The 23,767-nt window shown below is 31.9% G+C and overlaps 1 protein-coding gene across 4 annotated transcripts in view; it reads right to left on the bottom strand.

Moving 5' to 3' along the window:
• Window positions 1-4,484: 4,484 nt before the first annotated feature.
• Window positions 4,485-23,767, bottom strand: part of LOC134708349 (uncharacterized) — a 52,186-nt gene continuing 32,903 nt past the window's right edge. For all 4 annotated transcript variants that reach the window (XM_063568814.1, XM_063568813.1, XM_063568815.1 and 1 more), the window contains 16 exons: window positions 23,015-23,210; window positions 22,488-22,570; window positions 22,052-22,173; window positions 20,880-21,440; window positions 20,004-20,143; window positions 18,714-18,774; window positions 17,907-17,972; window positions 17,435-17,540; window positions 13,436-13,613; window positions 11,547-11,626; window positions 7,561-7,656; window positions 7,160-7,267; window positions 6,381-6,427; window positions 5,939-6,062; window positions 5,199-5,257; window positions 4,485-4,689 (listed from right to left, as the gene is read on the bottom strand). In XM_063568814.1, the coding sequence (XP_063424884.1) occupies window positions 4,554-4,689; window positions 5,199-5,257; window positions 5,939-6,062; window positions 6,381-6,427; window positions 7,160-7,267; window positions 7,561-7,656; window positions 11,547-11,626; window positions 13,436-13,613; window positions 17,435-17,540; window positions 17,907-17,972; window positions 18,714-18,774; window positions 20,004-20,143; window positions 20,880-21,440; window positions 22,052-22,173; window positions 22,488-22,570; window positions 23,015-23,210 (2,163 nt within the window). In that variant the 3' untranslated portion in view covers window positions 4,485-4,553. The remainder of the gene's footprint in view (window positions 4,690-5,198; window positions 5,258-5,938; window positions 6,063-6,380; window positions 6,428-7,159; window positions 7,268-7,560; window positions 7,657-11,546; window positions 11,627-13,435; window positions 13,614-17,434; window positions 17,541-17,906; window positions 17,973-18,713; window positions 18,775-20,003; window positions 20,144-20,879; window positions 21,441-22,051; window positions 22,174-22,487; window positions 22,571-23,014; window positions 23,211-23,767) is intronic.

The raw sequence follows: 23,767 nt of genomic DNA, 5'->3' as shown, positions 1-23,767 counted from the left end.
CTACTGCATATACCTACTAATCTAATTTTTATATCAGTTTGAAGTACCAAATTACATCAACATCGTTTTTTAAATTTCATTCTAATTATCGAGGTTGAAAGACCTTCAATTGTTCTCTGAAGAATTGGTTTTCATTTTTTTTGGTTTTTTTTTCCTTCTGCCGTCTGAGATGCTTTTTTGTCTTACAACATATTGAATGGATTTTTGGCCAATGATGTTGTACAGTAATGGGGTTTCTAAACTCACCCTATGTGATCAAACATTAATTCTTATAGGAGTTATCTAACTGTTTACAATAAGGTGGAACTTCAACCTATTTAAGTCTAAGAGTTTTGGTTAACCCTTATAGGAGTTTTCTCCCCTTATGTATTTGAAATCATTATTCCTCCACAACCATACAAGTGATTGACCTGGGGTCTTTTGATTTGAGATCACTGACCTTTGACCTTAAAATTGAGGTCAAGGTCAATTTGACATTCTAGATTTTGACCTTTGCTAAAAATTCTTTCTGGTTCATTATATAACAATTAAGTCTTCTGCATAAACCTATAAATCTTATTTTTCTCATATCAGTTTGATTTACCACATTACATTAACACGGGGTGACATTTTCTAACAAATTTCTAAAAAAATAAATTTTAATTTCTTTCTTATTATCAAGGTGGAAAGACCTTCAGTTATTCTCTGAAGAATTGGTTTTTAATCTTTTTTTTACCTATTCTTACATCAGATTCAAACTTCTTTTTAACTGAGTTTTACTGTGCTTATTGCTATGCATTTCTTTTTCTACATTGGCTAAATGTATAGGGGCGGGTTGGAATCTAGAAATCATGTTTAACCCCAAGTCAGGAGCTTCTGGGCTGTTTTTTTTTTTAATTTTAGTTCATTAACATTTTTTGGAGTTTAGTATGACGTCTATTTTCATTGAACTAGTACACATTTTTATCTAGGGGCCAGTTGGACTCACTTCCAGGTATGTGATTTTTTAACTGCTTTGAAGACCCATTGATGGCAATTGGCTTTTATCTGATCATTGGTTGGGTTAGTGTCTCTTTGACAATTCTCAATTTTATTGATTGCATAAGACTTTATAAATCTAAATTCACATAAAAATATGTATGCATTTGTAATGAATGATAGTTATATAAGAAGTAGGAGAAAAAACTGGTTATAGATAAACAAATTGATATTTTTATACTGTTTGCAATTCAATTATAAGTCTATGGTTACATTATATGCCTTCAATTCAGATTTCTGTCCAATCTATTTATCCTCATAGATAACCAAGAGCCAATGGCTAGCTCAAAAATGAGGTGACTAAAGAATGACCTGTTAATGTGTATGCGACACTGATCTATGCAATACCTCTGACCGACTTTGGACTACCATACCTACATTATGTCTTCAATTAAGAAAATTTAATGGCAGGCAAGACAAAATGAAATTTTAACATTCAATAATTTTATTTCATAGCTGTCATATTTGATAATAGTAGTGAAAAGTCTAGCATATATAAACCACTGTAAATATTAAAGTAACTGAATGTGAAAAAATATATATAATTCAGTGTCAATTAATGATTAGATTATACAGAATATTTCAAGTCACTTTGTCAACCATCTTTATGCTTTAATATATCAATTATTGTCAATTATATATTTATAAAATGATATGGAGAATTAAGGCTATCTGCAAATATACACTTATGAAAATCTACTGAAAAAAAGAAATATTAAATGTTTATGTACATTTGTCAAGAATAACAGGTTGCCATACCATTATTGATCAAATGTCTTGGAAAAAACATATGGTAGGATGGTAATATCTGTGTAAATTCTGACATTTGATTCATAGCATTGCACACCAGTTCAACAGTTGTGGGATTGTTTTTCAAGCTTTGAAAATAAGGTGGTTTCTACAAATACAAAGAACATAAAAAAAGAAAATATAAAAAAAATCAGTTTAACCTCATAGGGAGAACCCTGTTAAGGTACCTTAGATTATGCATATTTAATAAATAAAAGGGGCAAATGAACTTTACAAATTCAAAGAAAGACAAACGGTAAGTTAATTTTGTTCAGAAAGATCTGTGAAAACAAAATGTACAGGTAGCCATTTTCTCTTATATTGAACGCAGACAATATTTTATTACACAAAAAAAACCTATTATAAACCCTAAGATCTATGGTAATCGGAAGAAGACTAGCTTCAAACTTTAAACCAGATGCAAGAAGTATTTATTTTATGAATATCAGAAATCTGAGTTGTAAGTAATTGATTTGAAATATGGGAGATATCTTGAATTGGTAAATTTCATAAACAAGAACTTGATAAACATCACACAGTACAGATGATATATGGCAACAAATATCATACAACTGATTTGTATTTTCCAAAATAAAAACAGCAAAAGAAAAGTGTAACAGACAGACAGACAGTAGATATCTAGTATTTCTCAAACCTTCTGCAGGATGTTATGGTTAAAAGTATTATCTGCATTTAACTTGATGCAACAAAGAAGATTTTTCAATATATAATTAGTAAATGATAACAGTGGCAAACCATGTGATAAGGATGATGATGATACTGTAAAGTGGTTTATTTCAAAGGTGTTTGAATTTTTTCCATTTCTAAGGGCAATAAAATCAAAGAGGGTAGACAGGGGTCCTTGATTAAGAATTTCCCTTTCTTCAACTCCAACTTCTTTCCCCCTACTTTCAATGCAATCCTCCAGATGAAAAACAGTTAGGGAAACTTTTCCAGAGTATCTATAATTTTACTCCCCTCTTATCCAGGTTGTCCAGGTTGTTTTATCCATGATGTCCAGGTTGTTTTATCCATGACTCTCTCTTCAGACCCCATTTTCAGGATCATTTACCCCTTCAATAATCCCTACTATCAGTGAGGTCATATTTTCAAATGTTCATTTCCTTGATCTTAATTAATAATTGAATTTTCACAAATGGATATTCTAGTATCTTTAATATGAAAATTTACACTTCACAGCGTATTATATACATAATGGTATTAATGAGAAAGATTTCTGAGTCAAATTCATTTGAAATCTGTAATTTTTGGATAGCCATAAACTGGCATCAAAATTCTTAGACCCTTTTTAAAACATGTTTGAAAATACCTTCAAATAATAAATTGACTGGTTATAACTTTAATTTACATCAATGATGAAAAATAAACAGATATTCTGGAGTAACATGTTAAAATTCTATACAGTATTACCATAATTGCATTATTATGTGCAAAAATAAAATTTGTGCGAAAAATTCAAATTATTTAAAAATCTAGATTCATACTGTTCATCCTATAGATGCCTATAGATTTAACATGAGGTAACAAACAATGAACACAAATTGGTATATAAGCCATTTTAATTGTCCATACTAGAAAATAGTGCAGGATAATTTGATTATTTTTTACGATACCTTTGAATATTCCTGATTTCTGAAATGTATTATGATAATGAATTTTAAATGAGCAAACATTCAGGTGAACTGATTCTTATAGGGGATAAAAAATATTCTCTGTTTCCTCTTCTGGTCAAAAGATTATTTTAAGGTTCTCCCTCTTCCATATTTTCCCCAAAGATATGAAGTAAAATTTATTTGATGCATATTTTCAAAATGTCTTTTCAGGACATCTGATCCAAAATAATAAGTTCTTCACATACCATTATATAAGTCCAGACCTCAATTTCTACACATCTGTTAATATCATTGACATATTTAAAACAAGTATTATAACTGATTAACTATTATGTTTATATAAATGAATATATTCAGTTGCGCTACTTCAAAAAACTAAATTACAAACATGACAAATCAAATGACTGGACTATTAGAAGTCTGAAACAAGTGACAAATGCATTAAAGAAATAATATATTAAATATCATACATGAAAGACATAAATTAAAAATTTGTGAGTTCTAATGAACAAAACAATTGACAACCACATGAGAAAATAAGTTAAACATGAGACAATTGAAAACTTATGTGAAATAAGGCCACTGTATTTAGCACCATATTTCATATCACAGCTTATTTCCTATATCACATATTCATTTTTTTAATTATCTAAAGTAATTCATTACAAAATACCACTTAAAAATGATGGTCTTTGTAACGTCTTGTTTAAAAGCATTACAATTGCACCTGTTAAATAACAGATATACTGTTTCTAGCCTATAATTTAAACACGTATATTGTCAATTTTCTTGCACAAGAATGTTTATGATACTAAGATACAACTTGCACTTCTTCAAAAATGTTTGTACGAAGGATGTTTTTGTAAGGCCAAGAAAAGATATATAAATCTGTTAAAGGTTTAATTCATTAAACGTAAGCAGGTAAATTCATTTTACTAATGAAAACAATTTTGTAGACCTGTATAAGTAACAACCTTGACTTCAATAGCACCCAATTCAATACAACAATAGAATGGGTTTGGGGAGGCATAATCCAGGCCTCAAACAGATATATATTTATTCTTAGCCTATTTGTTACAGAAACCAAACATTCAAAGTTGTCTCCCTTTCAATTTAAATCTTTTTACATGTTCCGTGCACTTTACAGCTGACAGTACTTCCAATGTTAGCTTTAAATATAACAAGTCCATCAAATCCACCGTGCTGACTGGGGCGGAATTCTATTGGGAATCTTATAAAGCTTTTAGGTCTGAAAAATAAAGTAGATTTGTATAAACAGAAATTTGAAATAACAGGACATTATCAGGTAACAGCTAACATGGGTGACTATTTGGCTGTGCAATAGTATGTATGAACAGCAACTTCAAGTATTAATGAGGAAATTAAATAACATCATAGTCTCCTAAATAAGCAAATTCATTGTTTGCATGAACTATTTCACACTAAGAGCTATAAAGCAACTATAATCAGTCATATGAAATTCATGCATTACAATGAATGAATGCCATCTTAAGTTTTACAGAATACATGGCATCACATTATTTCATGAACATACAAAATAACAAAGTTTTTTCACTTGCAATGTGACACTTAAAACATACTTTTTATGATGGGACCTTTCATAAATAACTACATGGTATAGGTTTTGTTCATTGTTGAAGGCTGTACAGATGCTTACATCCACATCATTTGGTTTCTGGTGGATATTTGTCTCATTGACAATCATACCACATCTTTTAGTTTTTATATCATACTTACTTTAATGTAAAACTAGAATGCTTCACTACAAATGGAAGCTGTGGGGTAATAACCTCAACCTTAAAAGATAACAATCAACATTAATGTGTGTTTACCATAAGGTTATAAAATTTAGTCTAAACAATTTACGCCAAAACAAAACTGTAATAGTTCTATGAGAAACAAACTTGATTGATAAAAATAAATATGAACCTTATCAATAGATCAGATCGTACAACTTTTCTGTTATCAAAACAAAAAGATTGACCCCCAAGTGGACAGTTGTCTCAGTGGCAATCATACCAAATCTTCTTAATTTTACATTATTACTAGATTCATGTACAGTATTTTGAGCTTGATTTTGTTACAATGGTCCAATAATTATTTGTCAAATATTTAAATTCAACTGAAGAGTAGTTTACATGGACTGATTTTCAATGAGTGGGTCCAGAAATTTGTTCCATTGACCCAAAAATGTTTTTTCTTCTTCTCTACTTTGATCATGTAACCTGACTTGATATCTGTTTTTCTATCAATTTTCAATTTGGAGGTTTGTCCATTGTTGAAAGCCATGTGTGTTAATACCTAAATAACTAACTTTGGTTGTTGGTTTACTGTCTCATTGAGGTTTCACCCACATCGCCTTTAATTTTTACAAAAGCATCTGCAGAGATGCAAATAATTTTCTAATGTTGTATCTCTGTAAATGAACATAACTACTCGCAAATAATTATGGCAAATTGATTTATACGATGACTCACAGTTTGTGGAGCAGAAGATCTGTTCTTTAACTGGACTTTTAACATTTGTACATGTCCTATATCACATGGTGAAAACTTCTGAGTCTCTTCTTCATTCTCCAGGGTAAACAATGAGGCTTCATTTCTAAAATACAATGAGTCATCAATTTGTAATATTTGCCAATGTTTTAACCTCACTGAAGTAAAACTTATTTATCATCAAGATTAGTTTCTTAAATAAAAGAGCAATCTTAAGTTATGCTTTGAAATAGTTGTCTCATTGGCAATCATACCACATCTTCTTATTTCTATAATGACAGCTCAAGGTTGAAACTCTGCATTGAAAATCTAAGCACAATTGCTTATTACTGTAACATTAAATTATTTTAACATTCTGATTTAGGAAATTTCTTTACACAAATAACTATACTTATTTTTTGCATTTATAACTTTAAAATTTTACCTCTTCCTTGTATCTTGTTCTTTTGGTTTCTTTTCCTCCTCAATACTCTAGAATAATAAAAACATGATTAAAAGAGTGGTGACAAACACCAAAATAATATTCAAACTCAAAAGTCAAACAAAAAAAACAAACTGATAATGCCTTGACAAAAATGAAATCTATCGAAAGACAAAAACAGTATGCAAAACACAACATAGAAAACTAGAGTAAGCAACTTGAACTCCACCAAATACTGGGGTGATATAAGGAGTTTTGGAAATGTAAGCAGATCCTGTAGCCAGGAATTTCCAAGGGGGTTATTTGGACTTATGAACTTGACTTTAACAGTCACAATTTGAAGAGAACGTTGACTTTTAGTGCTTTTTTGATTTCAAGGGGGGGGGGGGGGGGGGGATTCGTCTGAAACCCCAGAACCCCCCTGGCTACGGGTATGTGTGTCATTAGTTATGTTGCTTATACAAGTATAAAAAAGTCTTACTCTGTTATGTTTTACAGAGAAACCTATTTAAATAGAACCCTGCCGAAACCTATCTACTGAACTTTCAGGTCAACAATTTAAATCTCTTTAGTCAGATCAAATTCATCATTGCCATGATGAGGGTTAGTTTGGTCAGGTTTTATCTAATTCATACAATGGTGTCAGGTGAAGACAAGTCTTGTCAATGATTGAATGAAGTAGTTTTATAATCAAAACTTACATGGTATAAAATTGATAGTAGTTTATCTATTTTTGTATTCTTTTATTCATGATTTTAATACAATACAGTAAGTTAACTTACCTCCCCTTTAAGCTCTATTCTAACACTGTTAGATGTTGATCCTCTAGACTGGACCTCCCAGAACTGTGAAAATGTTCCTTTAGATCTCGGCATAAACTGTACACATATCTAAATCACAAAATAAGTCAAATTAATCAAGTTTATAAATCAAGTAAATGACACATTGAAAATAAAATCAAAAACCTATTAGGAAAAGTATCTAAATCAAAAACAAATGAGTTTTTATCTCATAATAAAGGGCACTACGGTGGCCTTTATTGCTTATGGTATCTTCACTTTATTTGAACTATGAAAGTTGTCTCATTGGTAATCATAGCATATCTCCACATTTTATATAGACATATTTTCAACATTCAAACAAATTGTGATTTAAAATAAATCTGCCATGGAAGGATACTTACTTGTATGGTATGTTTGCCATCTAAATGTCCAAACTTTTCAGAGAATGCAAACACTTTGTACGTAGCTCTGAATACATCCTTAGAATTATCTGCACCCTGCCAATGAAAAAATCAAAATGTACATTTTTTGGGTTGATGTTCTTGAGAGGAAGCTGTGGTCATGCCTCAATGCATCGCCATTACTATAGCTCAAGTCTGTTTTAAAGGAGTGTACTGATCTGTAAACTTGACCAACTCACTCACAATTAAAAATAATGAACTATCAAGTGACCAAATATAAATTTCACTATTTGCGGGGGATTTCCCCCATGAAACCTCCCAAATGGAAATTTTGAAAGGCCATTTTCCCCCCAATTTTAATACATTGCCACGCAATTACACATTTTACACATACCCCTTTCCCACGCGATTACACATTTTTACACATACCCCTTTGCCCCGCAATTACACATTTCTACACATCACAGTAAAATCGGTATTACTTTAATTTAAAGGCGAAAATGATGAAATTGTAAAAAGAAACGAGTTGCTGAAAACTTCCCCTTTGTTTTTAATAAATTTTATGATCGAATAACGTTCAGTGTACGATAATTTTGGAGCAGACGACAGCTGTAGCAGATATTTCGGAAACAAAATGTCCGCCGTTTTTCACTGACGCTGACATGTCTGAGCAAAACAGATTATACTCTGATGAGGGCAGTGACGACAATGAATTATCAAGTGGGGATGAATGGCTGGAGAATTATAATGCTGAAGTCGATCATGGTTCCCCTGACAATACACCCATGGTATCAGATGAAGAGGCCAATGACGAGGACGATGCAGCTCCCGAAAATGCAGAACTTGTTTGGAGAGAAACATACGAAGAACTTGACATAGACCCCTTTATTCAGATCACTGGTCCATCACACAATCTGAACCCTAATGCCAGTGAGCTTGAGTATTTCAAGCTTTTCTTCGACGATAATATGCTTGAGAAAATTGTGAGCCAAACAAATCAATATGCAGCTCAAAATGGCCCCGATCCACTCTGGAGTGATACCACCCGGGATGAGATTTGGCTTTTATAGGTGCTTTTTTCATAAGTTAATATTATTCAAAATAATTAAAACTATATTCCACACCTTTCAGAGTTAAAATTTACCAGAAAATCCTGTTTGCCAGATATATATCTGGTTAAATATTTGCACATACTATGTACATAAAAACACAGGCAAAAATTCCAAATTCACTTCAATTTGCCATCATAAACCTTTGCAAAGTTGAATAGACTTACCATAATTAAAGAAGAACATATACATTCCAAAGAAAATAAACTAGCGAAATATAAAAATCATTTACATGCGGTTTTTAATGCAATTACACTAAAACAAAACGTCAACATGTACACCTTAGAAAAACAAAACAAAAATGTCAAGGATGTAAAATGACGTCAAAAATATGTGTGTCACATGACGGGCACCTGTCAATACCAAAACAAAATTCCTAAAATAGGAAAGGTCATATAGTGTGCATTTTGTTTTAACTGTACATTGTTGTACATTGTTGTCACGGTAAATAAAGATCTGAAAAATTCTGAAAAGAAAAGTAAATGCTGTATTATTTAAAATACGCAACATGTACTTTATTTGGTAATTTATGTTGAAACTGGAATTAGTATTTCACGTATATTTTTTCAGGGATGCAGATATTAATGGGAATAAACCAGCTTCCTGATTATTCCTTTTACTGGTCCAATAATAAATATTTAGGGAATCAGGGGTTTAAAGAAGTCATGTCAGTAAAACGGTATGAAAAGCTCAACCAATATATCCATTGTAATGATATAGAAACTGATGTCCCTGTAGACCAACCTGGGCACGATAAGCTCCACAAGATACGCCCTCTTATTGATTCATCTCTCCAAAACTTCGCAGCACGATACAACCCAAATAAAAACCAAGCCATTGATGAAGCTATGGTGGCTTATAAAGGAAGATCGGTAGCCAAACAGTATATACCATCAAAACCCACCAAATGGGGATTCAAAGTGTGGATGAGGTGCGATAGTAAATCTGGATATTGTCACAAGTTTGATATTTATATGGGAAAGGAGACGGCTGTTGATAGTACAAAGGGTTTAGGACATCGTGTTGTGGAGAAATTGGCTGAAGATCTACATCATAAAAACCATCATTTGTATTTTGACAGTTACTTTACCTCAATACCATTATTGCAAGATCTGTTAAGCAATGGAATATATGGATGTGGAACCATTCGACAGAACAGAAAAGGCTTTCCACAAGATTTAAAGAACGCCCCGAGGATGCAAACTGGCCAGTTTGTAGGAAGACAAACAGACAATATGGTGGGCATTGTTTGGATGGACAAGAAACCAGTTAATGTTGTGGCTTCCAATGAGTCATTGATTGAGGTAACCACATCATCATCATCAACTCATCATCATCATCATCGTCATCATCATCATCCATTGTCGTCGTCGTCATTTTATCATTATTACATCATATATATCATCATTATCATAATTACATCCTTCTTTTTCAGATTGTTTTTCATATATTTCTCATAGTTAAGTTATAACAGGTTCTTCTTTGGGGACCCTGTGTAATACTTTAGATGAGGATATTACCCGTCCCCATCCTTATTCAGGGTAGTTTAAGGTGTAATTGGTATACGCAAACGGAACGGCATGGTACGCAGTTTTCAGGAATTTAGTATTAAGTATTCAGTACGCATCCTTTTCTTTTTTGATGAGGTAAACACAATCAAAAATATTTACGATTTAATTTTGATTAAAATGCATAGCAAAATTTTCAAGAAATATTTTTCTTTGTGTTCAACTATCAAAAACAAAAAATAAGCCTGAATTATATCATATGGCCGATTCCAAATAAACAATAAAAATTTAAACATTTCTACATATTGTGGTGTTTGTTTCATAAAAATTGATCATGTAGTTACTTCACAATATTTTTTGAAAAAAAAATCGATTTTAGATGAAATAACAGCATTTTTTAAGTGAGAATTCTTTTTTTTTCCAAAATTTGTAGAATTCCTTTAAATTTATAAGTTGTCTGATTCCATGCATTAATCGCCATTTCCGTTTGTTGATTATATTATAAGCAAAAGGTGCTCCAGACAGTGGAGGAATGTATTCACAAGAAAGAAAGCAGGACTTCCATACATACTTCTACGGCATAAATCAGTTAGGGGATACGCAATATTAATTTGTCAATGAAACAATATTCACATCAACTTTGGTGCAATTAATATTTGATTAAACAAAAATACACGATTAAATCCTTTGATGGGTGGACAGCATCATTATAATATGAAAAGGTACAGTTTCAAATTAACAAATCAATATTTAAGCAAAGCTTTAATTGTCAATTTCGGCCCATACACACACATTTAAATACGTGCTAGTGCATTTCCAAGTGAACAACGTCGCGTATTTATGCTCTGCGGGAAAACGACTGTAACGTTACGTTACTGTTGCCTGGTAAGTAAAAAACATCAAAAAATAAATGCGTGGCAAAGTGTTAAACAAAACAGTAAATTTTACAATAGCTGTAGGGTTTTAAAAGTATGAAGAAGTGAAAAAACTATATCAAAATACATTTGAATGCCCCTTGAAGTTTTGTTTTAGGACTATAAGAGCCCTCTTGCACGTAAAACCCCCATGGACATTTTGAAAAGATTGCAGGTACGAGGTTTTATATTATAACTTACTCTACTATTGAAGCATTGACTTGGAAATGAATAAAAATTGTCCGCTTATATGTTGTCCCACATAAAGTATTTGATTAAGCATCGGTAAACCAATTTTCTGCACTAACAATCTATTGCCAAAAAGGTTCTACTAATTGGATATGAAGTTTTTGAGTAGGCCCCAGAAACAAAAATGATAAGCGTATGAGTACAAATCTATAAATCACTTGCTAATTACTAAAAATAATCCTAATTACTTCATTGAGATGTCTTACCTTGACATATGGTGGAGCAAACACTGATATTGTCCATCGTAAAGTCTCAGTAGACACGTTAGAAAGGTCAATGTAGGTTTCTGCAATAATACAAATCAGACACTTAATGTCTCAAGATATTTGTGTTTCTTTCAGGATAATGAATATATAATGCAAACATAAATTGTTATAACATTATTTTATTTAAGAATTGAATGCTTCTTTTTGTAAATTTATTGGGGTGTAAAAGCGTTGACCGAAGTACATTTTGTATGAAGCGCGGAAGTGCTTCATTCTAAAAATGTACGCATGGTAAACGCTTTTACAACCCTATAAAGTTACAAAAAGAAGCATTCAATACTTATAATTACATTTTTTTGCTAGGATTATAAAAACACGATTTTTATGAAGTTCTATTTAATTCATCTGTGCACTTAATTGTGGGACCTCGTGTCATCATGAATGATAAATGTTATTGTCTAATGCAATTGCTTATGGAATAACATGTGATGTGCAATTAGCCAATCAAAATAACGTATTATAATAAAACATACATCTAATGTAATTATTGGACAGTACATCTGTACATTCTAGTTGACTTGTGTAATCTGTACATTTGAACCTACCTGAAATATCCTGAATTTCCGAATAGGGAAAACTTGACTTGTGTAATCTTTACATTAAATATTTTATAGTGTCTTTATATGTTGTGTCTATGTTCCGGACCATATGAGTATTTAGACCATACGCGTATGGTCATGACCATATGGGTATATACTCATATGGTTGGGGTAATTAACACTCTGTTACAGTTTACTTTTAATACTTCTAAACTCTTCATATGGTATGACCGTTCATTCAAAATACGCTATCATATAGGTAATTCTATCATTATATTATAATAAAAAGATAAGCTAAATAAAAATAAGAAGTTTCACATAGTTAATTTTACTTAATTGTCAAATTTAAAGTAAACACATTTTATAACGATGGTCATTACCGATTAGTCTTACGAGTAATTGGCAATATGTCGACTAAAAAATTAAATTCCAAAAAATTCTTAATGAACTGTTACATAAGAAGTCACTGGAAAGTAGCATACTATTAGTTTATTTAAGTTGTGTTGTGAAGATGGTATATTGCAGTTATTTTACGATATTTGAGATCTAGAGCTTTTTAAAAACACCGTAGACATCAGAATTGCCAAAGACCTTGGTATCACTGAACGCAGCTGCAAAAAAGGCTTGTTTTTCACTCGCAAACAAAATGTGTAAATGAAAAAGATCGTGCACAAATTTCTTTCAAATGCAAAAAAGCTATGATACCGTGTGGAAGTGAATGTCATCCAAACCTATATGCACGAATGTAACTAGCGATGAAAACTAACTATGGCATCAATACTTTTTTTATGTAGTTTTTTGGATTATAAAATTAAAAAAAATTTTTGTCATGTTTTAAACCATCACTGTTTTTTTAGATAAAGTTTTTGTATTATTGAAACGTTTATAATGTAATTTGAAAAAATACATATTCCTATATGGTCCAAATACTCATATGGTCCGGTCCGTTAATAACCAAACGAGTATTATACTCATATGGTCCGACCATATGAGTATATGCATACGGTCATGACCATACGCGTATGGTCCAAATACTCATATGGTCCGGAACATCTATACACTATTGTTTCAGGTTAGGGTGAAGGTTGACATATGTTAAAACGTTTAAACTGGATTCATTTGTTTGCACCTGTCCTGGGTCAGGAACTTGTTGTTCAGTGGTTGTCATATTTTTATGTGGTTGGTAAATGTCTCTTGTTTCTTGTTTTTTTTATATATATTAGACTGTTGGTTGTCCGGTTTGAGTGTTTTTACATTGCCATTGACTTGTGAATGTACACTGGGACCTACCCGACATGTCCCCTATTTTAGTTGGTGAGAAGTTAACTTGTGTAGTCTGTAGACTTGGATTGTCTGTATCAGCAGGTATACAGATTGTTGGTGCGGCAGACACCTGTTTAAACAGTGGCATCAAATTCTTGTTGGCATTCCCTTCAACCACATCTTTTCTTATCTGTACATTTAGAATCTAGAATAAAAACCAAACTTTTCACATTACTGAATGTTTGTGTACATTTGCAATACATCTGAGATGTCTTAAACTAATCATCAATGTATAATAAACTGTTGACACAAAAATATGTCATGCCTGTATTTAATTTTGATAGTATACTGCAAATGTTGAAATTATATCCAGGAAACTAAAATATGTAATTGATAATACAGCAGTGAAACAAATATTACCGACTTATATTATTATTGGTTGTCCTTAAACTGTTCTAATTACTAACTAGAACATGTAAACTATGCAAAATTTCTTTTAAAGTTAATAGGCCATGTCTAGGAGGGCCCGTCTATATAATCTCCATGAGATTTCAAAAAATTTCAAAGTCAAGAGACCATGACTAAACTAAAATGTTCTAAATCTGATGTCTAAAATAAACAAATTATATTATGAGACAAGGTTAGACCAGACTTTTTTTATTATCTGTTTAACGAGATCCGCCGACTCCACATTGTCCGATTTCAGAATAAAAATAAAAGTAGTGCTTCCTACTTTTATTTTTATTTTTTTCGCCGACTTTTACGAAATCCTCAAAAAAAAAAAAGTACGAGTTCGGGTCTGCGATTATTAATTTATCTCTTGTCGCATGGTCAAACAAAACGGCAACTTCCGGGGAAGGGACCGTTTTTTTTACATTAAACTTTAAGTCCGATCACTAGAGAGAAGTTAACGTACACTCAAATTTGTTAAGTGTAATAGAGATGAGACAATCGGGGTCATGTTGTCCAATAAATTACCAGAAGATGTTGGCATCAGCCGCATTATAACCAACAAGGCAGATGTTGAACCTGACATGCCGGTCAACGTTTTGGAAGAGTTTGGCTTTATATTTTTCCTTTGAAGTAGTATCTTAGTATGCATATTAAAATAGTATCAAAGATATCAATTAAAATCAATAATGCTTTTTGAATTTTGTGTATGGATGGGACCAAATCATTTGAAAAAACACTTTTTTTATTCACTTTCACTTTCGCACCCTACAGTACACGTTTGCACACTATTAAACGTAAGGGTACCCAAATTGCACCGAGTACCCAAATTGCACCTATTTAGAAAAAAATAGCAATAAAAATCTTACAAGATTTCCTAGAGACTAAACAAGTTGTATTTTTATGATTTGATACTATGCCCGTCTTTCAACATAAGTAAACATATTTAGTTATACACAAAACGTTCACAGAATTTATCAACAGATGGACTGTTTACTGAAAAAAACAAAATGTACGAAAACGTCACCATGCGACGTCATTAAAACGTCATCTTTTTAAAATTGGCAAATACAATATATTATAAGTATCCATTTCGTAAGATATGAATAGTAAGCATGGACAAATATCCAATTGTTCAAAATATTTGAAGAAATTAAACAAAAGCTCGGTTATTAGACTTTTGATGATGTAAATTTAAGCATGGATGCAATTTGGGTACTCCTCATTACAGAATCATGGATAGTTTGGAGGTTGATTCAAACCCATTTTTTAATGACTCAATATGGACTAAAAATTAAATTGGTGTACCTATATGACAAAGAAGGATAGGGCTACAAAATAAACACAGTATGGAAATTTTTTTCCTGATCATAAACTAGAGGCTCTAAAGAGCCTGTGTCGCTCACCTTGGTCTATGTGCATATTAAACAAAGGACACAAATGGATTCATGACAAAATAGTATTTTGGTGATGGTGATGTGTTTGAAGTTCTTACTTTACTGAACGATTTTGCTTCTTACAATTATATCTATAATAGACTTTGCCAATTAGTAACAGAGAACTATATTTGGTAAAAATTTACATAAATTTACCAAATTGATGAAAATTGTAAAAAAATGACTATAAAGGGCAATAACTCCTTAAGGGGTCAATTGACCATTTAGGTCATGTTGACTTATTTGTAGATCTTACTTTGCTGAACATTATTGCTGTTTACAGTTTATCGCTATCTATAATAGTATTCAAGATAACCAAAAACGGCAAAATTTCTTTAAAAATTACCAATTGGAGGGCAGCAACCCAACAACCAGTTGTCCAATTCATCTGAAAAAGGACAGATAGATATTGACTTGATTAACAATTTAACTTCTTGTCAGATTTGCTCTAAATGCTTTGGTTTCATAGTTATAAACCCAAAACTGCATTTTACCCCTATGTTCTATTTTTAGCCGTGGCGGCCATCTTGGTTGAATGGCCAGGTCATCGGACACATTTTTCAACCTAGATACCCCAAAGATGATTGTGGCCTAGTAGTTTCAGTGGAGATTTTTGTAAAAGATTACTTAGATTTACGGAAAATGGTTAAAAATTGACTATAAAGGGCAATAACTCCTAACGGGGTCAACTGACCATTTCGGTCATGTTGATTTATTTGTAAATCTAACTTTGCTGAACATTATTGATGTTTACAGTTTATCTCTATCTATAATAATATTCAAGATAATAACCAAAAACAGCAAAATTTCCTCAAAATTACCAATTCAGGGGCAGCAACCCAACAACCTATTGACCGATTCATCTGAAAATTTCAGGGCAGATAGATCTTGACCTGATAAACATTTTTATCCCATGTCAAATTTCCTCAAAATGCTTTGGTTTTTGAGTTATAAGCCAAAAACTGCATTTTACCCCTATGTTCTATTTTTAGCTGTGGCGGCCATCTTGGTTGGTTGACCAGGTCACGCCACACATTTTTTAAACTAGATACCCCAAAGATGATTGTGGCCAAGTTTGGATTAATTTGGCCCAGTAGTTTCAGAGAAGAAGATTTTTGTAAAAGATTAATTTAATTTACGAAAAATGGTTAAAAATTGACTATAAAGGGCAATAACTCCTAAATGGGTCAACTGACCATTTTGGTCATGTTGACTTATTTGTAGATCTTACTTTGCTGAACATTATTGCTGTTTACAGTTTATCTCTATCTATAATAATATTCAAGATAATAACCAAAAACAGCAAAATTTTCTTAAAATTACCAATTCAGGGGCAGCAACCCAACAACCGATTGACAGATTCATCTGAAAATTTCAGGGCAGATATATCTTGACCTGATAAACATTTTAACCCCATGTCAGATTTGCTCTAAATGCTTTGGTTTTTGAGTTATAAGCCAAAAACTGCATTTTACCCCTATGTTCTATTTTTAGCCGTGGCGGCCATCTTGGTTGGTTGACCGGGTCACGCCACACATTTTTTAAACTAGATACCCCACTGATGATTGTGGCCAAGTTTGGTTTGATTTGGCCCAGTAGTTTCAGAGGAGAAGATTTTTGTAAAAGCTAACGCCGGACGACGACGGACGACGCCGGACGCAAAGTGATGAGAAAAGCTCACTTGGCCCTTTGGGCCAGGTGAGCTAAAAAACGTAGGTGAAAAAACTGTCAAAATAGGTGCAATTTGGGTACCTTCACGTTACACAGGGATAAAACTTAGGAAACTCAAGCTGGTAGCCCAGACCAAATTATTCCTAAATGATGTTTGTATTTTGAACTAAATTTTAGTAGCCCAGCTCAAAATCTAGAGGTCTGTTTTCTTCCATTGTTCTTGTATTTTGATAAATTCTTAAAAAAAAAAGAAAAAAAAAGGGTCACTTAGATTGGTTTTATTTTTATTTTTAGTGTCGACTGGAACAATTTTGCACTTTTATTTTTTTTTTATTTCGTCCCCTCGACCCTATTTTTTTACAAATTTTCTCGTTAAACAGATAATAAAAAAAGTCTGGCCTTACGAAAGTCAATGTCAATTCTTGTTAAATAACCTGACACCCCTAACAATAGGACTGTACCATCATACCTTGTACTGATGTTCACAGGATATATGGACTGTTCCTTGCCATGGTAATGTTTCCATATTCTGTAATACTCTGGCACTTGGACTAATGCATATAGATGTTGTACTTCTGTAATAAAATTTTTATCAATTAGTTTAACATGTTTTAATCAAATTTTTCAGAAGAGTTGAGACATTATTTGTTGAATATCTGTCGTTTTGCATTTGTTTATATGATCATAATGTTTAGTATTTGGCATTTCAAAATTTTCCCTCAATTTTTATTTGTTGCAGTTTACAAATGTGGATTTGATATTTCTAATTTAAATTCACAACACCCAGTACAGTCAAACATAAAGACATTGTAATACTGTAAACAAACTTATTTTCCGGAGTAGAAAAATACGGACTTTTCCAGAATATATATATCAAGTAAAAACTTTCCCTTTTACAAACATTGAGATTTACTCAAATAATTTTACTGATTTCTAATTACTTCGGTGAAATGGTTACTGTTTCAGGTGTAATCTTCACCCACTGCCCAAGCCACGACATTTTAAACCTGAAAAATAAAGTGTATTTGGTTTAGAAAAAAGTCAAGTTAAAGATGTATGAGCATACAAGGCATAAAGATCACAGAGTAGTTTACCTAAATAATTGTATTGTGCTGTACTTTAAAATAATTTCATTGATATGCCTGTGGTTGTCTAAATATTTGTCTTATTTCTGTTTTTCATATTGAGATTGTCAGGTAAATTATAACAATGTTTGTTAGATTTCTTTGCCTGTTAAAATTTTCAACTTGTTGATACATTTATAGTTTAATGTACATTATTATAAATGTATCAACAAGTTGAAAATTTTAACAGGCAAATAATGTCATTATAGCATATAAAAAATCAAGCATAGCATTCTTTTAATTCAAAGTCTTAAAGTTGCAGTAAGATGAAAACTACTGCTCCATGTTAAATGTTTTACTGTGACTTTGGGATGATGATTGGTTCCTTTGCTTTTGTCATTAATCAATTCCCCATATCCCTTCTTTTTCATAATACAATATCTACTTTAAGAGGAAAATAATAATATTAATGTTCTCCAATTCTCATATGTAGTAATTTACATGATTAATTGATTGTTAGCTTCTTGCCACTTTAGAACATAATGGTTTTATTATGGTAAGATAATCAACACCAACAATCTCTATTTGTTTGTTTTTTCTTCATTTCAAATAAAAGCAAGAGACATTCTTTTACACAAAGATATTTATACAAGTCTCTTCTATTCACATATACAACAGACTTACGCAAGCTCTCTATTTAGGAAGTTGATAATCTGGAACTTGGAAACATCAGGTCTATCATCAACTGTAAAATATATTTCATCATAATTTAATTTTGGATGTAACACGTCTTCTGATTGGCTGACGTTATTTTGTTATCAGCCCATAGACATAATTTAGTCATGTGACCATGACATCATCAACGGTTTGTCATGGTTTTCTACGGTTTAAAATGGAATTTAGAATTAAATTATAAGAAATGACTGTAATATTTTTTCTGTCTATTCGAAATAACATAAAAAATGCGGTGCACACTTTAAAATAACCCGCTACGCATGTTATTCAATGTGCACCAAATTTTTTATGTTATTTCTTCATAGACATATAGAAAAAATATTACAGTCATTCCTTAATAAAATAAGTTTAATATAGGGATAGTCTACCTAGACCAGTATAACATGAACTATTATGTGTGTCTGTAACTTATTGATGACCTAACCAATATAAAAAGTCCTGATTGAGAGATGTAGACTCTGAGAAGACAAGGAAAAGTAATCAATCAATCTTGAAATGGTGAAATATAATGATCTTCATCTATATAAGAGTACTGTGATGGGAGAATGGTTATTGATTGTTTAACATCTGTGAAAAAGGCTATATCGTGACAAGAAAATGGTTGAAATAATATATCTTGAAATCTATGATGGTATATTGTTGTCAAAAAAACTTGGGACCTTATTTACCAACATTGCTTACTGATTAATTTTACAAAGCTAAATACTCAAAGCCATTTCCTAAGAGACTGGCTGCAAATATAATTAGTAACCTTAGCACTTGATATTACCCCAGATTTTGATGCTGTTCATGTTGCAGAGTCTTTAGTTTTCTACATTCGTGTTATGTTTTGTAGACTTTTGTTTGTCCTTTTATTATTATTTTATTCTGGTTTCCATCCAACGTTTGCCTTTTTATTAGTTTTTTTTTTAGGTCTTTAATTTTTTTTCCAACAGGAAATTGAACTGTATGTGTTATACTTTTAAAATAAATATAAATAAAATTGCAAATACAATTAACTTGTAGTGAATAATGTGTGTTATCTTCACCAATGTATGTGTATAGCCATCATAACAGAATGTAATTTACCTTTAGTAGGAGCATGAAGTATAAGCTGTTCTGGTTTTATTACCCGATCAGATTTACCTTTAGTTGGAGCATGAAGTATAAGTTGTTCTGGTTTCATTACCCAATCAGATTTACCTTTAGTTGGAGCATGACGTATTATCTGTTCTGGCTTTATAACCCAATCAGATTTACCTTTAGTTGGAGCATGAAGTATAAGCTGTTCTGGCTTTATAACCCAATCAGATTTATCTTCATGGTCTGTCAGTACAGATCTTGTAAACAATGGACCAATGAGGGGGCTTGGCATAGTTTGGGACACCGACTCCTTCATACTGAAAAATAATCAAAGTCTATCAATACATGGACAAACAAATATAATTTGCAGATGAAGGACATTTAAAACATTTAAAAACAAGAATGTGTCCAAAGTACATGCATGCCCCACTCGCATTATCATTTTCCATTTTCAATGGACAGTAAAATTGGGTAAAAAATCTAATTTGGTTTAAAAATGAGAAAGATCATATCACAAGGAACATGTGTACTAAGTTTCAGGTTGATTGGACTTCAGCTTCATCAAAAACTACCTTGACCAAAAACTTTAACCTGAACCTCACACTTTTAATTTCTATGTTCAGTGGACCACGAAAATGGGGTCAAAAGTCTTATTTTGTTTTAAAATAAGAAAGATCATATCATAAGGAACATGTGTACTAAGTTTCAAGTTGATTGGACTTCAGCTTCACCAAAAAGCTACTAGAAAATGAGAAATTTCAAATTTGTACTCTTGCAGAGTTTGAAAGGAGACAAATACATATATATAGATACCACTGTTAAATTAATTAAAGATTTTAAGTTTTTCAATTTTACTATTCTATCAATTTCTGTAAATAGAGTGAAAATTTTGAACAATATAAACCTTACAGAAATATATTCAATGAATGTTTGATCAATCTGGATCTGTCTTGTGTCTTATTCAGGAGAGCTCACAAAGACAAAAAACTTTCTAAATTCATTGAGTTTCACATTTTGTACACATAAATATTGCTAATACAAAATACCACTAACCTGTTTATAGATTTGACTGGTATCATTGATACATCACTGACATGGGCATCCGTTGGCATGGTTCCTGTAAAGTGACTAGATGTTTGTGAAGTGTTACTTGATGTACTTGCGGAGTAATTTTTGTCTAGCATGTGGCTTAAAGGCATTGAAGAAGCCATATCACTGCGAGAGCAGGAAGGCAGAGGTCTCGTTGGCATATTCCTTGATGGTATTTTGTCACACAGATAGTCTGATGGCATAGTGGATGCAAGATTACCATGATTTCGTAAATTCTGGGGTGTGGCAAAGTCTCCGTTTTGCATCGTGGATGCAAATTTCCCATGATTACTAGAATAAATTCCTGTAGATGCTGCCGAAGCAACCAAGGTCAGTGTAACCTTGGACATATTCTTATAGAACAGGTCAATGTCTTTAGTTGGTCCTACCTCCATTATGGCAGATGGTAGATCGGCCACGGCGTCTTCATCTATATATTGTGTGTTAAAGTTTATAGAGTATAAAATATTGTCATCACACAGGGATCTACTGATCCTTCTACTACCTTGCTTCATATGTAATACTCTGAAAATATAAAAATTCTGCCATTATTTCAATTCTGCCTTACCAAATTAAAGACATGTATTTACTTAAAAATCATTCCATACGCAAAAACTTGGTGACCCTATTGTGTATATGAGAAATATATCAAACCACATTATCCACGAAATGAGGTCAAGGTCATATTATTCATAATAAGTATTTTTTTCACATGACAAATTAAACTATACAAAAAAATGATCAAAGCAGTCACTAAACTATGTAAAATAAGGTCAAAGACAATGGACATATATGACAGACTGAAACTTTGTAACATAAGGTATCTGCATAGAGTGAATGAAGCATCCAGATCATCTACTGTCTGAAATATTAAGCATTTTACAAATATTATGTGCTGTCACTGTATTGTAATCTCTATGTCCGAGACTTTCGATGCAGGCTAGACAATAAAAAAGAACATCATTTCTATGATATCATCTTAAACCTAGTATCCTAACAATGCAAGTTATCTAAACTGTTATTGCACTGAGGTTAAGGTACTTATTTTGACTTTTTATCATTTGAAACTGTCCCTCTTTCAATAAACTATTTTAAATTGTTTTCAATATATCATTATAAAGACTTTCTAAAATTACCTTCTCATTCTCTGTCTACTGACTTCATCACCAAACAAGAAGGCTACAGCAGCTATTATCTCCCTTCCTTCACTACACAAGGCACATTCTCTCTCTGTTGGGTTAAACACAACTGTCACACTCTGTAAAGGTAAAATTATTTACAGGTTACAGTAGAACCTTCCAAGGGCAGAAAAGATTTTTTACATATTATGGTGGAACCCTCTAAGGATGGACAAGATGAATCTTATTTCTTTATTTCTTTTTTTTTTTATAAAAAAACATTTTTGTAATTTAATTCTGTAAAGTTTGTTTTGTTAAGATAGATCTTTAAATTTTCCATTAATTCACTAACATAAGAAAACAGAAAAAGTTTAGACAGGGAGATGAACAAACATGTCAAATGATATATTCAATAATGGTCTACAAGTTACTGTATATTACATTCAAAACATACCCTGGTACTTTTCTCTTTCACAACAAACTCACAGGGTTCAATAAGAACTTTAGGTGGTCGTACTAAATGTTTGCAACTAGGATCTATAAAATTAAAGAAGGTATCAGAGTTAAATGAAGAAGAAAAAAGTATAAAAACATTTTTGGCTATGTTTCCATATCAAAATTAGAATAACAACTATCTGAATTAAACTCGCTTATCTTTGTGAAAGAAGCAATAACTTGTAAGTTAATGACTTTTGAATATTTTTTCAGAAGTTCAGAAATTTGGTCTTATCCCCTATACTCAAGGCAATGGTCTGATTAATTGACAGGTTTGACCATAATTTAAAAGCAAAACAAATAATGGCAGTATTATATTCAAGAATGATGAAAAATTGTACATTAACAGTAGTCAAGCCTTTACTTGTAAAATCTAGTCCTGGATAAAATATTTGGCTCTAAACATCAAGAGTATATACATCAATTAATCAATTGTAGTAGCTCTTTGTTTATAATTCCTACACAGACCAGTCCTTATCTATTTACCTGTGAAGCACAGAGATTTAACATAAGCAGCTCTGGGTCCAACATTTCTTATAACAATCTTCTGTATCTGACATTTACTGGGCTCTATTCCACTGAAGCTCAGTAAATACTTCTGATCTGACAGACTAGCACCTTCAATTACACTGGCTCCTTCTATCACTAGAAGACTTGACCCTCCATAACCTTCTAATGGAATCTATAATCAAATATCATATGTGTCACTATTATCATAAAATATGGAGGTTTCATTATAAATTATATTATTTATGTTACAATGTTTTGGCTAAAGCATACAACAATCACTGTTACAATGTTTACTGTAAACCAACTTATTTTCGCGAGTAGAAAAATAACACGAATATAAATCGTCGCGAATATGTCAATCTTTGATCTTTCCTTAATAGACTTCATCAAGTAAATCAGATAATCGCGAAATTAAATAGCCGCAAAATGGTCAGGGAAGGGTAAAACACGAAATAAAGTATTAGCGAAAATAAGTTGGTTTACAGTATTCATTGTAACTGAAGCTTGAGTTTGTGTGAGCTCTTATCTAATGTGGGTTTGTTCAACTCCTATCTTAATTGACTATGATTGTCAGTTTTACCACCAAATGTCAGTGGTTCTCCGTCCCATAAAAAGTTAGAACCACCAAATGTCAGTGGTTCTCCGTCCCATAAAAAGTTAGAACCACCAAATAGAACAATAGTGCTAAAAGTGGTGTTAATCACAAATCAATATCAATATTTATAACTC

Source organism: Mytilus trossulus, chromosome 2, assembly GCF_036588685.1.
Source record: "Mytilus trossulus isolate FHL-02 chromosome 2, PNRI_Mtr1.1.1.hap1, whole genome shotgun sequence".
Classification (NCBI taxonomy): Eukaryota; Metazoa; Mollusca; class Bivalvia; order Mytilida; family Mytilidae; genus Mytilus; species Mytilus trossulus.
This window is presented reverse-complemented; position numbering and strand designations above follow the sequence as displayed.